The sequence below is a fragment of the Pinus tabuliformis genome, chromosome 8 (genome assembly GCF_031772625.1).
Source record: "Pinus tabuliformis cultivar Carrire ecotype Pingquan chromosome 8, CPIR1, whole genome shotgun sequence".
In the NCBI taxonomy this organism is placed as follows: domain Eukaryota; kingdom Viridiplantae; phylum Streptophyta; class Pinopsida; order Pinales; family Pinaceae; genus Pinus; species Pinus tabuliformis.
The window spans coordinates 1,033,527,305-1,033,542,967 of NC_142294.1; the positions used below are offsets into that span (position 1 = coordinate 1,033,527,305).

Consider the following 15,663-nt stretch of genomic DNA (forward strand, 5'->3'; position numbering starts at 1 on the left):
GCCTCTCTGCGTCACCCACGCAAACCCTCAGTGACTATGCAGTCTGCTGCTGCCTCTGCGTCTGCCTCTCCAACCTCTGCGCTGGTCTTCTGGTGCTGCTCCCGACTCTCTGTTCCGTACTAGCTGCCTCCTGCTTCTCTCCAGACCACTAGTTCAAATTTCTCATCTAACCCTGCTCCAAAAATCGAACTGACTGGTCTCCCTCAGTGTGTCCTCCAACTGACCCTCAAGCTTCTTCTTATACTTTTCTCGTTGGTCCATCAATGACCGAAATTAAAACGATTAATTATTTTAATATCTCCCAAACCGATTAGTTTCTACCCAAACCATTTATGGGTCTTGGAGATCTCATGTGCTTTAGCCTCTCCACCAATTTTCATGGCTAGAGCGCATCCGATGCTACCCCAAATCAACATGTCCCAACCCTGGTGGGGAATGAACTTGGCCCCATGTGGGCCCATACACTATTAAGGGTAATTCTTCAAGGATCACTAGGAATCCAAGCTTTCGCAAGGATTTTAAGGCCTAGGAACCTCCATTATAATATATATACCCTAAACTTAAACCTTGAAGTTCCTCTTAAGCCCTTCCTTGAGAGCTTTAAACTTTGCCTCCAAAGCAAGCAATAGGCTTCTATCAGTATTTGAGCCTCTCTTGTGAATAAGCTTCTAAGATCACCCCTCGCCCTATCATTAGTCTATCCATTTCGTGATCATCATAACGGGTCTTCTCCCGTCGGTGAAAGTCCATAAAGAGCAACAAGTCTTAGCCGAGGTGATAGTGGGCTATTGCTCCATTTTTTCCCTTAGCCTAGTAGTAACCCTTCAAGGATTCCCTTCTAGGACCCCTGCTAGTTTGAGCGGTAACAGGCTCTGTTATGATTTCTTGTATGAGCAGGAAGCAAAGATTTGTCACACTCAGCACTGCAAAGGCAAAGTATAGCACAGCCAATGAAGCTTGTACTGAAGCAATGTGGCTTCAAAAGTTGTTTACAGGATTGTTTGACCAAGAGCTAGAACTGACCATGATCTATTGTGACAATCAAAGTTAAGTGAAGCTTTTAGAGAATCCCATGTTCCATGATAGGTTGTAGCACATCGAAATCAAGTACCACTACATCTGTGACATGGTGCAGAAGAGGGCAGTGAAGTTCGAGTACATCTCTACTGATGAGCAGACAACTGATATTTTGACAAAGCCTCTATCTAGAGTGAAGTTCATATACTTCAGGGACAAGCTAGGGCTTATGGAGATTGCTCCTCTCATTGAGAGGGAGTGTTGATATGATAGCATCATGGACAGTCATTCTCCTTGTGTCAAAGATGTTGACTAGTTGGGGAGAATGTTCCTAGAAGCCCAAAATCACTCAATTGAGTGTGTGGCTTTCAACATCAGCCTCAATGTCTCCAAATAGGATGAGGAGCTCATTTAGCATCGGGCCTAGTTGCTCATGTATAGTGTCGCCTTTGGAGTTTCACCAAGGGGTACCAACCCAAAGAACAGTGAACCAAGAGTAGTCTAGGTCAGAAGTACCGACCAAGATTATGGGTCAGTAGTACCGACCAGAGTTATGATGACTAGTTGATGCTAAATGTTATGACATGTGTTAGGAGTACCAACCAGGATTATGGATCAGCGGCACTGACTAGTTGTGGCAACTAGTTGATGGTGATGATTTACCTTATGCCAAAATTGTTGACAAGGTTGATGATGATGCTAATGATGATTTGTTTTAACTTTTTCTTGGAGAAATTTGTCAACTTGAGAACATCTAAGACAGTCACTATGAATACCTCCCTAGTTAAGAGGGAGTGTTGAATTTTGTAACTTGACTAGAAGTCTAGGTGTGTCTCTTAATGAAAAGAAGAATTTCTTTATTGAAAAGGTTGTTGGGCTTTCCCCAAGTGGGTTTTCCTAGGGTAATTGCTTAATGATATACTGGGAAAATTAAAAAAAAAAAGATCAACATCATTAGAAGTAATTATCAGTTTTCAGAAATATTGTGCTTGTATCTATTGCACTTGAAAAGTCAACAAAATCATCTTGTAGTCTCCAAACATAGTTTTGGGGTACAAAATTGCATCTCATGGGTCTCCAAGTCATGAATAAGCCTGATTCTGACCATACTTGTAGCGCTTTTGGGTCCCATTTATTATTATTTAATATTAAGCATATATATGGATGAGAGATTCAATTTGCAAAAAGTATGGTCAGAAATATGTGAGTTCCTCTCCAAGCCTAGTTGAAGATCTTTTGGAAGGAAAAAGTTAAGGACAAGTTCAATGTGAAGTTTTCCATCTCTCTCTTTCTTTTAATTGATGACTAGGGTTTTTGCAAAGACTGCCATTGTTTTTGCCATGAAAATAATCTTGAAAGAAGGGCAGTCTTGCTCCAATAAGAGGATGATGGGGTCGAAGTGAAACACTCCCTAACTCTTGATATAACCTTGGACAATTGAAGGAATTTGTCACTGTAATTTTCTGGTTAGGGTTGCTTACTCCATGTGTGAGGCATGTTTTAGCTATGGAAGAAGATTAACTGTGACACATAATGGCTCTCCTACTCGTGGTGAAATCATATTAAAGAATTGAAGTATTGTTGATTGTTAGTTCTATAAGAAGGCTGTCCTACCTTGTCTACATCATTTGTGGCTTCATATGCAATTATTTCTTTAAATTTCATGGTTGTGATGGTGCATGACCTGAAAACCTGTTTTGAACAATGGCAAATCAGTGAATGGATTAATTATGTCTTCTCCATAATATTCAAGCCATATTTATCTTTAATCTTGGCTCCGCCTCCCAATTGAATAGACACTGGTCTGGGTTGTCCACCATCCCTTTATTTCTAGAAGAATATCACACACATCTTTCCTAGGGTTTCCCCTCGTGTCACAATAGAACCAGCCTACAGTGGAAGAAATAATTCTTGTAGTAACAGTGGGCAATGTTCTTAAGTGCCTCTAAGGTTACACTTCGTTCAGGGACATGATTATCTCTGAGTGCAGGTCTGGGAGGTAACAGCACCCAATCAGATCATATTCAAAAGAAAGCATACCTGAAAACATAATAAAAATTAGCATTCTCAATAAATAGATACTAGAAACCATTCTACTCTATGTATAAGCTTATTTTGAAGATCCACACTACAAAAAATTCTTTCTATATATTTGTAAGGCACCATATTTACCACTGAACCAAATTTTCTTTCAAAAACAAATCTTAAGCACAAACAGTAATAATTATTGGCATTTTTATCAAGTAGAACCAACTGTAACCCACGTTTAATCTTGCACCTAATAAAGGCCTGTCCAATTTAAAAGTTCTATTAACTTTGCAGTTTTCACATAAAATATTACATTCAGGATACTTGTGGGAAAGAGAAGAGATACTTTATTGATATTGTTCCAATGTTCAAAGTCTATTAACATAGTCACAATCACAAAGCTGCCTAACATACTCATAACCATCCACCCAACACAATCACAATCATGAAGTTACCCAAAAACTATCCACTCAGCATGAAGTCATGCATTATCTCCAACAGACAACCTTTCAGAAGACAGCTCACAAATACTGTGGCCCAAGGCAGGCCTGACACAAATAGCTCCTGGAGATATATGCAGCCAACAAGGAAAGAAAAGCAAAGCCAATGCTGACATGAACGGCCACTCACACTCGTCTTTTGCAGTAAATAGTAATCATGAAGTTAAAGGTTCCTAGGATTTAAGATTTGTAAGTATTCCATGTATGAAACTTCCTGGTATTCTCTGATTGGGGAATTCTTGCAGGCTGTTGTTGGGAGCTCTACTTTTTCTTTTGTTGTAATATGTTGTTTTGATTTGCTGTGCTTTTTTAACTTAATGAAAAATTTTGCATCATATGTCAGCATTTTTGTCCCATAGGCCACTTGGATTCACAGACAGTTATCAAAATCATATATATATATATATATATATATATATATATATATATATATATCTTGAAGAAAAGAGAGTATACACAATAAATTTAAGTCATGGCTATTTATCTTTTTAAGAAACACCAAACCAAATATGCAATTTACAAAATGTTACACCTCTATTCTTGCAGAAGCCCAAGACCTTATATGACTTCAACATGACTTATGGTTGTACATTTTACCACTGGCCCAAGAAAACAGTGAATTATTGTTGGATTACTAAGGAGAAAATTTGAATCAACTAGCTCCAAATCAAATGTTGGGCAGATCTCTTAAATTTCTTATTTCTCTAATTTCAGATTGACCGCTGGCACTTACTTTTCAATATTTAATAGAACCAGTTTTTCACTCTTTCATCAACAGATGCAGAACTACCAAGACATGGTGAGAATGTGGGTGCAGAAGAAGCATGGAGTTATTATTGACTCCTGAGCTTTGCCAGCTTAAAATCAAAAAACCTTTGACCCAGCAAGTTTTAGGTCATTTTAGATTTATAAGGAGTAAAACATGTAAGCTGTCAGTTTGTCTTTTTCATTAAAAGCCTGTAATGATGCATCAAAGCTAGTTAGCTACAACGAATATCATTCAAAAACTACAAAGCACGAAGGTGTTCTAGCCTCAGGTGGTGTCAGTGAGGTTAGGAACACAATAGCGGAAAATACCTCCAAGCCCGGTTTATTTTATAAAATGTAAATGTATTAATTAAATTAATTAGTCAGTTTTTAATTATTTTCTTAATTTTTAACTTAGGGAAATAGATTATTTAATTAGTAATAATTGGGACATGGTCGATTTTCCTCTAGAGACTTCTAGTAAAGTTTCTAAGTGATCTTAGCCATCGATTAAATCATTTCAGACCTAGATCTTGGTCGTTGATTTCTAAATGAGAGACTATAAAGGAAATCGATAGGCAGTCTTGGAGACCATTCATTGCAGTGAGAGAGCGTATTAATAGCATGGTGTTTGACACCAGTGAAGGTTTCAGCAGCAATTGAAGCAGTAAATATTTCCAGAGTTTTCTTTCATTAGTATTCTTCCAGTTTCCGAGATCCGGGGGAGGAATTCTCCAAAAATTATTCTGCAAATAGAGAGGCCAAGATTGCCAGGAGAGGCCATACAAGTTGTCATTTTAACAGATCAAGATTTCCAGTTGCAGAGCAATTTGCAGGAAATCAGTTTAATAGCAGAAAAGGTGGATTGCAGGAATTCGCAGCAGATTGTTGGAATAGCAGTGCGAATTGCAGGAGAGGCCGTGTCAGGTTGCAGAGGGAGGCCGCGAGCCTTCCAAAGGTCAGATAGACTTGTGGAAGTGAAGAAATATTTTGTTGGGGCTTTGTTGTGGTTTTTGGCAAGTAGTTGTAATATTTATCATTTGCAAAATTTGTTGAATAATACTAAAAACCTCATATTTGAAGAACCAGTTTTCCCTTCAGGGTTTTCCCAAGGATGTTTTGTCCAAAAATATCGTGTCTATTTTGTAATTGGTTTTCTATCAGAGTTTCTGCAGTTGATTTTGGTGAAATTTGCAGTTGTGTTTTATTCGTTATTTGTAGTAAATAATTTGTCGTGACAAATAACCTGTTTAAAGATAGGAGAATAATAACAAGATTAACTGCAATAGAAATTTTAAATGTGACACAAAATTTGCAAAAGCTTAAAATACAAAACAGCAAGTTCACTCAAAAAGTTGACTTCTGTCTAATATGTTTTATGTTACCAGTAAAAGATCATACTTGAATGATAAACCAAGGTCATAATCTCTAACTTCAAAGACACGCTTAAAAGAATCCTTGAAAACAGAATGCCCAAAACTTTCGGAGAGCACAACCAGTCCACCTGTCCTTTCTACTGCTACTTTAATCTCTGCCACTCCTACCTGAAAGTAAAACGTCAATGCTATTTGGTTCAGAGTGTTTTTGCATATCTTCGAATATTTCTTTGTTGCTGAAATAATTTAAAATGGAAAATGAGCAAAAAAGTCACAAACATCACCCCATATTCAAAGCCGCAATTTCACTGAAATAGAAAATTTGACAGCTTGACATTAGTTAACTTACTGTTAATATAGATTTTAGGAGGACATTGACTGATACACCATATACAAGTCATTTTACCAACTATTAGTTGAACTTAAGGAACAGAGCATTCCATTAATGCAGTCATCATACTTGCAGATGCATTTGACTAGACAGAACAAATACCGATAGTCTAAAAAGACTGTTTTTTTGCCCTGACAATCATGGAATTTCCGGCAATATTTTGATAAATTCCGGCAGGGATTTTTGTAAATCCAGGTTACAGCTGTCAAACTTCAAGATTTTGGGTGCCCCAAAGGATTTTGATGGTGCTGAATCCATTTCCACCATCAAAAACATGATTTAAACACTGCTTCTGCATGATTTGTTGAAATTTTTTTCCCTGGATTCCAGCCATTTTGGACTGTCCGAGCAATTCCTCTGCATTGGTAGACTTGTCCAAACAAATATTGGAAGGTTCTCTAGGAAGCAACTAGCACTTACAAAACAAAACTTGCAAGGAAAAGACTTAAAGCAAAGCACCAAAACATCAAACTATTTGAAACACAAAATCAGTTTTCCCACAATGTACCATCTTAAAATCTTTCTTAGAATGTAAGACCATAAAGTCATAATCGAAATTCTTTTCAAAATCTTTGTTGCACGTGTATTGAGAAAATCCTAGACAAATAGAAAGGACAGAAGCTTTCACAATCTAAAGCCAGTGGAACTACAAAATGTGAATTCAAAGTGACAACTGAGAGATTTAAGGCATGCAATGAATGACTCAATTCCATATTGATTATGACCCTTTTTAACATTTCCTTCAACCTCAATATTATTTACTACTAAAAATTGGACATGGTCAAAATTTTATTTGGTCCTGTTAACCCTAATTGCAGTAGGGGTACATATGCACATTTTCATTTTTGGCAGCGCCATTGTAAGCCCAAAGAAGAATTGTAGGCCATCTGGAGGTTATGTATTATTGTATTCTAAACCTATTATGGTCGACCATGGTTGGTCCTTTTAGCTAAGTTCCTAGTCCTTTCATCCTGGATAGGATTGAATGGATTTGGATGAATCTCATTGGGACTCATCATTTAGGGGAGCCATTGGTTTTGTAGGCGTGATCACACATTGTAGGGCCAGTCCAGCCCATGTCCAGTGTGCACCTATGTCTTTCCCACCTGATTGTTTTATTGAGTTTGTATGTCTTCTTTGGCCATGGTATATTCATCAAACAATTCTCAACATAGGTATCTCACAGTTTTTCAGCAGTTCACATTTCCCAATGCACTTGACCCCACAAGGCAAAAATTCAACTTGGTCTCAAATTGCTCAGCTGAAAATGTAGATGACATGCCACGTTGAAATTTTTCAAAATGTGGAGGCATCACCAAGAAAATGGCAGTTAATGGTATTCCAACGAAATGTGGGTCAAAAAGGGATGTCACAGGGGTCAATCTAGGTGTTGGGGTTAGTTGAGCATTGCATATGATACGAACCATATAGTATTAGTAGATTATAGTAACTGCATCTCTGCAGTCTTAGATATTGTAACTCTGTGCCTTTGCAGTCTCGGATCTCTGCGGCCCATAAGTTGCTTTAGTTTTGAACATGTAATTTCGGATGTAACTCTGCAGTCTAGGAGGTAACTTTGCTTCTCTGCAGTCTTAGATATTGTAACTATGTGTCTCTGTAGTCTCGGATCTCTGCGGCCCATAAGTTGCAAGCCATAGCGTACCCCACCATCGTCTACAACAGAAAAGAGTCGAATCCTAACGATATATTCCGATGAAATGAAGCTTGCGAGGGCTCCTGCCATTGAGCTCCATTGACGCTCTCCATTTTCCCTACCGCCATAAACCCTAGAGAAGAGCTGAACTCGACGACAAAAACAGGATAAATGAAACCTGGGTTTACGTAAACCCTATTCATTCTCCTCCCAAATCTCATTACTTTAACGGACTTGCAATGGAATCCTGCGTAACCCCATCAAATTGACGGACTATGCTGAGGGCTCCATATATGATCTGGATCTGTGTGTTAACCCCTCTCGAGAAACAAGCAATCGCACGTACAAAGATGGATTTGAGGTGGTGGAATAGCCGGAAAAGGTGGTGGAGCCGAAGAATTCTGGAGTCCCACGTTAAGGCAACATAGGAATATAGTAGTTGGTGGAATTACTTCTCCAACGTGGGCGCGGAGAAGCAAGCCCTAACTTCTACAACTCCGACGAATCTCTATTTGCCAAGGATACAACCCTTGAGGAGGAAGAACACTCATTCCTATTCTGAGTTCTTTGGCGAATGATAGTGAAAATACTTCCAGTCTGTCTCGTGAGTCATGGACTCATGGCGGATGACCGAAAGGGTTAGTTACGAAACTATTTTCTAACAGAGGCCCCTCTCTTTGTTTCGTCGTATTCAACGGCCATTGAACTTTTAGCGCACGGAGATCACCAATCTTTGATATTCGGTGCACATCCCTTACGCGCGGCAAGAGGCCAGGGCCCAGGACTGAACGAAACCGGGTTGCTAACTCTGGTTAAGTTTGGGTTGTCGGTGTTTTAAACTTTTCTTCGGAAATCAGGGAATCTGGGGCGATAATATTTTTTATTTTGTTGATCCAATCCGGTCTATGGGTTGTGGTTCGTCTGGGGCACGTGCGGTCTGCGGTCCGGTTTGCTGATATCAGGTGCACACATTCCTTATCTTTTTGTAATACATATCTAGTCATATATTTTCAAGTATGAATAATTCACCACAGCTACTAAAGATTACCAAAAGTAGACCTAGCACAATTACTCTACAGAGCCTTTATGAGTATATAGCGTCTTTAGAGAAACGTAGGGAAGAAAGAGAAGTCAAGCTACAAACAAAGTTAATAGCCATGCTGGACAATAAATTCACATCTCTTGAAGACAAGATCCAAAAACAAATAGAAAATAAAATAGAACTATTGGAGAATAAAATGGAAGCAATGGAGACTAAGTTGCAGGTTAAAGAAAAACAAAACCAAGAAACGAACCAAACATCCCAGCAAGGAGATGTTGATACTTTGGAGAGTCTTAAAATAAAGGACATGATTAAGGAACTGGAAGAAAAAGTTAATATCCACCTCACCCTAAATAGTGTGGCAGGTAAATTAGATATCAAACCAATTAAAGATGAAATGAAAAAAATGATAGAATTAGACCATGAGCATAACAAAAGGGCCTTAAACCTTATAATCTTTGGTTTGAAAGAGGAGGTAGACGAGGATACTTTAGCCATAGCCCAAACAAAATTACATAATAGATTACAAATTGAAACAATGTGTCTCACAGAAGCAACAAGGTTGGGGAAATTAACTGAGAATAAAGGAAGGCTGATCCGAATAAAGGTGAGCTCTACTGACCATAAGTATCACATACTTAGTAAAACCTTAAGTCTAAAAGGAACGAGAATATTTATAAATTAAGATCTCATTCCAAAAGATCAAGCAGAATTAAGAAAGCAGGTTCAAAAGGTAAAAGAAGCTAGGAAGGAAGGAAAATGGGCAATAATCAAAAATAGAAAAGTCATCATTTGAGATAGCAACCAAAAAGATAGTAATAAATAGCAATTCAACATGCTCTGGATTCTTTCTTGGAATTGTCTGGGCTTTCCATGGAACAAAGGCCCCAAGCTAAGTTGGATCTCAAATGATGTTGATATTATATTGCCTGTTGAAAGTTGGGAGCACGAAGAATCTAAGGTCCCTAACCTAGATGGCTTTGCACTATCATCTACCTGGAACAAGCGATCCTCTCGTAGAGGCATTGGGGGTATAGCTTGTTACATTAAGAAGAACATCCCCCCCATGCTAGGATTTATAAAAACGACCCTTACAACCAATATAGTTGGATGGAGATTACACACATTAATGATAAAAAGACCTACATAGCAATTTGTTATTTTTCCCCCATCAATTCTAACTTCTATAAGAAAAAGAATCTAGATAAAAATAGTCCTTACAATGGTTTAGAGAATGATATTTCTAGCCTAAGGAATGAAGGTAATATACTTTTAATGGGTGACTTTAATGCTCAAACTTCAAGCAACCAAGTTGTTCTTCTAAGCAATCATTCTAACCCTAATCCTCTTTGGTTGGATGAAGGCCGTACTCTGGCTAGCCGGTACAAAAGGAGCTCTGAAGACCTCGGGGAGAATTTGTTTGGGTCGGAGGAAGTCAAGCTCTATAGTGCTCAGGATCTCATAATTTGCAACGGTCTAAAGAAGTGGCCCAATTCCAGCCAGATGACCTGCATTCATGGGCTTGGTAGCAGCGTGGTAGACTGTTATTTCCGATCTCACTTTATACAACGAAATAATAAATTTTGACATCTTAAACGACCATGAGCCTGACTCTGATCATAGGCCTTTACTTATAACTCTCAATTTTGTCATGCATAGAGATCCCATTGAAGATAATCCTTATAGCCAAAAGAACTTAATCTTTGATAGCAATAAAAACGATCTCTTTCTAAATGAATTAAAAATTAATTTGCTTCCTTTATCTAGTATAGACAACATAAAAGACCTCTATCATAATTTTACTACAACCCTCTCATATTCTATTAACAAGTTCTCAATTGAAGTTTCAAGTAATAAAAGAAATAGCAAAATCAACCCATGGTATGACAAAGATTGTAGAAGTGCGAGGAGAGAAATTAAGGAAGTTGTTGATGAATCTCTTAAAATTAGCAAGATAAAAATATACAAAGCCTTAACTAAAAGGAAAAAAAGGTAGTATATTCGTAAAAGACAAAAGAATCTCTTACACCTCTCTAAGGTAGCTCCTAAGAAATTTTGGAGGCAGATTCCAACTAGGAAAACTAAAGATAATAATAAAATTGCTTTACACGACTGGAATTCCTATCTTAAAAAGCTTTATGAATCTCCAAATGTCATGGATAACTTTAAAACCCTGCTCACAACGAAAGAAATTTTCTCATTAGAACACATTGATTTTGGGGTTAAACACCTGGCAAATGGGAAAGCTAAGGACATTGAAGGTTACTAGGCAGAAATCTTAAAAATTGGAGCAATGTTGCACGAAGCGGGAGCGAAGCGGAAGCGCGGAAGCGGAAGCGGAAGCGTGGAAGCGTCATTTTCCAAAAATCTAGGAAGCGAAGCGTCCGCGGAAGCGTCTGCTATATATATATATATTTTTTTTTATTTTTTTGCATTTATACTCAAAACAAACATTCCAAATACCAAATTAATTGTAGAAGACATGAAAACATGCATATTTTTGCATAAATCAAGATAGATATAACATCCATTGTACATTAATGATCTAGAATCTAGATTCTTCTCCTCTTGTCTAGCCTTTGCCTCTACCTCGATTGTCTAGGGATATTAGTCAACATTGCCCAATTTTGATCAAACTACCTAATTCAAGACTTAAAATATGGTAGAAAAAGCTTAACATGTTTGATCGATGATTTTGACTTGATTGAAAGGTAATTTTTTGCTAAGGGTGTGCCGCGTGACAAAGGAGTTCAACAATTAACACCACCAACACCAGGGTACATATAGGGTTTGGTGCTCTTGATTAAATGCTAATCGCATACCTTCATACTTGATATAATCTAATGAAATGCCACAATCCCATTGATCCTGAATACCTGAAAACTGTTAAGTCTGCTGAATTTTGAATAGGATATGAAATTCTATTTTCTCCATATGAAGTCCAATGAGGCTGGAACCACTCTCAAACATTCTGAGTCATTTCATGGTAATGTTAAAAATTTAAATAAATGGATGAAAATGAAAAATAAAGGAGAATGTCACTTTTACTTTAAGAATTTAACATTACCATGAGGGAGCATCTGCTATATTTATATTTTTTTTTGCTTTCATTTGTCACCCTAACCCAAGGTGGACCCACCCCCAACAAGCAAACTCACCTAAAATTTTTAAAAAAATTGAAAAAAAAAACGATTTTCTAAATGCTTTTCTGGAAGCGTCCTGGAAGCGTCTGGGAAGCGTCGTACGAGGCGCGCTTCGGCGCTTCGGAAGCGCCAATGCTTCCAAATTTCCAGGAAGCGTCTAAAAATTTCGGAAGCGCGCTTCCGGCCAAGCTTCCTAGGCGCTTCCGTACGGGACGCGCTTCGGGGCTTGGAACCGGGGGGGGCGCTTCGTGCAACACTGAATTGGAGGTCCTATCCTCATCCCGCACATCCACAAGCTTTTCAATCAAGCAGTCAAGCAAGGGTTCCCTAAACCATGGACTCAGAGCCTCATTATCCCTATTTTTAAAAGTGGGGATACAAATAACCCCTCTAACTATGATACAATTTTGATCAGCCCTCTCTTAGCCAAGTTTAATGGTATTGTTTTGGAAAAGAAGTTGAGCATATGGCTTGAAAGTGAAGGTAAGTGGGCTAAAGGCCAAGTGGGTTTTAGAAGGCAGCACTCAACAACGGACCACCTCGTTACGCTTAGGATCATTGTGGAGGAATGTCGCAATGATAAATCCAATCTCTTTTGTTGCTTTGTGGACTTTAGAAAGGCTTTCGATACGATTCCTAGAAACAACCTATGGAATAGATTAGAAGAGCTAAAGGTTCCTTTCGAGTTGAGAGTTGCCGCTATAAGGTTATACGAGAATGTAATTGCCAAGTTAAAGAGCAATGAGGGGTGGTCGAAAGATATTAAGTGTAATATCGGAGTTAAACAAGGTTGCCCCCTCTCCCCTACCCTATTTGGCATTTACATCGACAAGCTAGAAGGTTGTTTAGAGGAAGCAGGCTGTGCTGGCACGATCTTAGCTGGGATAGTCATCATCCTTCTTCTCTATGCTGACGATATTGTTCTTCTCGCAAGGTGCCCATCTCATCTTGATAAGCAACTTAAACTTCTTAAGGATTTATGCTCTACCATGGGTAAGACAGTTAACACTGACAAAACAAAAGTTATGATTATCAAATCCAAGAAGGACACTTACGCTAATTTTATGTATGACAATAGTAACTTGGAGGAAGTGTCTTCTTACAAGCAATGTCACATGGTTCGGGTTCAAGTTCGGGTTCGACAATGATTAGGTTCAATTTGAGTTCGAATGTTTTGATGAGGTTTGTATATATATATATATATATTAATTTAAAATGAATTATACGATAAAATAGTAAGATATCAACATCAGTAAACATCAAAAATACTATCACACACATGGAAACTGCAAGGATAAATTACAAGCTTGAGTTGTGACAGGAAGTTATGAGTTTTGATCTATGGACTTGGTCAATGGCTATGAGGTTTGCCGAACCTCAATTTTTTTTTTTAAGGTTTGCCAAAATTCGAACCTCAAGGTTAAAGTTCGACGAACCTTGTGACATAATTTACAAGTACCTAGGAATTGATATTCATCACAAGCTCAATTGGAACTATAGCATTGAGAAAAGGATTAATGGGGGGTGGAAAGCTTATTTTGGTCTTGAAAATAATTGTAAAACGACAAACCTCGTAAAGTGGGATAGAAAGAAGTTCCTCTTTGAAACTTTAGTCACTCCTGTTATCTTATATGGATGTGAGGTTTGGAGTTTCATCATCTCTAGAGAATCCTGGAGAAAGATTGAGCAAATCCAGAAGCATTTTATAACGTATAACCTCAAAATTAAAAGCAATACACGTTATCCTATTCTCCTTGTAGAAGTGGGTCTTTCCCCTATCGAGAGCCTAGCTATGACTAGGCTTCTATCGTACAAGCACAAACTCAATAACATAGGAGACCATAGACTTCCTAAGCTAGCTTTAAATTCCAGCCAAAACCACCTAAGACTCAAAAGAGGCTGGTATAAAGACACCAAGGCCTGGTTAAACCATTGGGAGATCGACATTAAACATATTGTTACTTCTAAGTTCAAAGAAAAAATGTCGTGTGAGAAAGATTTAGCAGCTAAAATAAAATTAAGATATTATAAAGAGGTCATCAAACCCACCCTAGAAGATCAAAAGTATCTCTCTATTTTAATTAGCTCAAAGAAGAAAATTAATATAGCCAAGATTAGTACGAACTCTCATGAGCTCCATAGTGGAATGGGTCGTTGGGCAATTCCTACAACACCATGGATGGAAAGGATCTGCCATCTCTGTGAGAATATGAACATCGAGGATGAAAATCACTTCCTCTTAGAGTGCCCCGCGTACAACCACATTAGATCTCAATTTCATAATCTTTGTTGCAATATTGACCTTCTTAGCCTTTTACGATGTCAAAAATATAGTGAGCTCAGGAGGCTTCTCTCCAGCTTTTTGAGCATAGGAATAAAATTTTAAATCAAACTAAATAATAATTCGTTCTTTAGGTCCGATAGACCAAAGTTTGGTCTCAGTGGACGTTAACCATCATCATCATCATCATCATCAAGGATCCAATGAATAAAAAAGGAACCAAATCAAAATGAGCAAGGGTGTTGGAGATCTAGCCCAATGAACCAAGTTGACCCCCCAAACTAGTTGTTAAAGGTCAACAAGAGGAATGTTGAGGGTGAAAAAGAGTGTCACAGAGTCAATGTGGAATGTTGCATCTCAAGTGGGCAAAAAGTAGTCGTTCTGAAGTCAAATCATCCGCCATTCAACCAAATCAAACTACCAAGGGCCAATTCGAGTATCTCATGGACCAAGTAGAGCTAAGCAAGCCAAGTTACCAAATCTAGTCATTGGATCATCTAAAGTGGAATGTTGAGCATCTTTTGACTACTACTCTTCATTTTTGCCTTTCTAGGGCCACTTTAAAGAGGTCAAACAAACCAAAACAACTTCTCTTTTGTGGACAAACATTGTAATAAATTATTTTATTTTGCATTTATTTAGTCTCTGGGTTGTGAATGACAAGTAAAAAATATTATTTTGAGAAGTGAGGTGCAACCAATTATTACTAAGAAAAACCATAAAAGGCTAGTCCCTCCTCTCATTTCAGTTGTTGTTGAAATGTGAGGTTACTCATGCCATAATAGAAGTCTTATTTCCAAACATATTGTATTCAATTTATAGGTTGGTTTTTTTCTATTTTGTTTTTTCCTTAGTTTTTGTTATAATAGGGCTTAATAAAATAAAACACAAGGATAGGGGTTACATAGAAGTTGGCGGGACGATCCACCGAGGGGCTACATGTTGGACAATGTAACTAGTTTGGGTCCTCATAATGACCTTTGTAAACATGAGATTGTATATTTTGTATATAAAAAGAAAAAGATATTTTATTTGTATAAGCGTGGGTTTTGTTAGTGTTGGTATCTTCATCCCTCTGTCAGTGATCAAATTCTCTTGTTGCATTGCATGTTAGGTGTCTCACCCGATCAGCTGCATTCCATTAGGGTCATGGATCATCTGATGGTAGTGGCTTATTATACATTTTCCCTCATGTGCTGGCCCATTTTCATTCATCTAGATCATCTGCAGTCAATTTTTGTCTTTAAATCTGCAAAAGTCATTTTTAGGGTTTTAGGTCTCATTAGGTCTAGGGTTTCGTCAATAAGGTCTTCAAAATGCTCAATAATGGTCAGCAAGCACATGAGGAGGCCAAATAAAGTTTCAGCAACAATAGGTTCCATAATCACATGCTCAGTGATTGATTTTTCCTCAAAACCCTGTTTTGAGGAAAAACAGAGTTTTTTATGTTTTCATGTATAAATTTGATGTAATTTCATTTTTTT

General features: G+C 37.8%; 1 protein-coding gene across 1 annotated transcript in view; it reads right to left on the bottom strand.

Annotated features, from left to right (window-relative positions):
• LOC149238893 (protein transport protein SEC23 E-like) overlaps positions 1–15,663 on the bottom strand; it is a 345,793-nt gene that overhangs the window by 197,010 nt on the left and 133,120 nt on the right. The window contains 1 exon segment of the mRNA XM_089373218.1: positions 5,694–5,836. Coding sequence (XP_089229344.1) covers positions 5,694–5,836 — 143 coding nt within the window.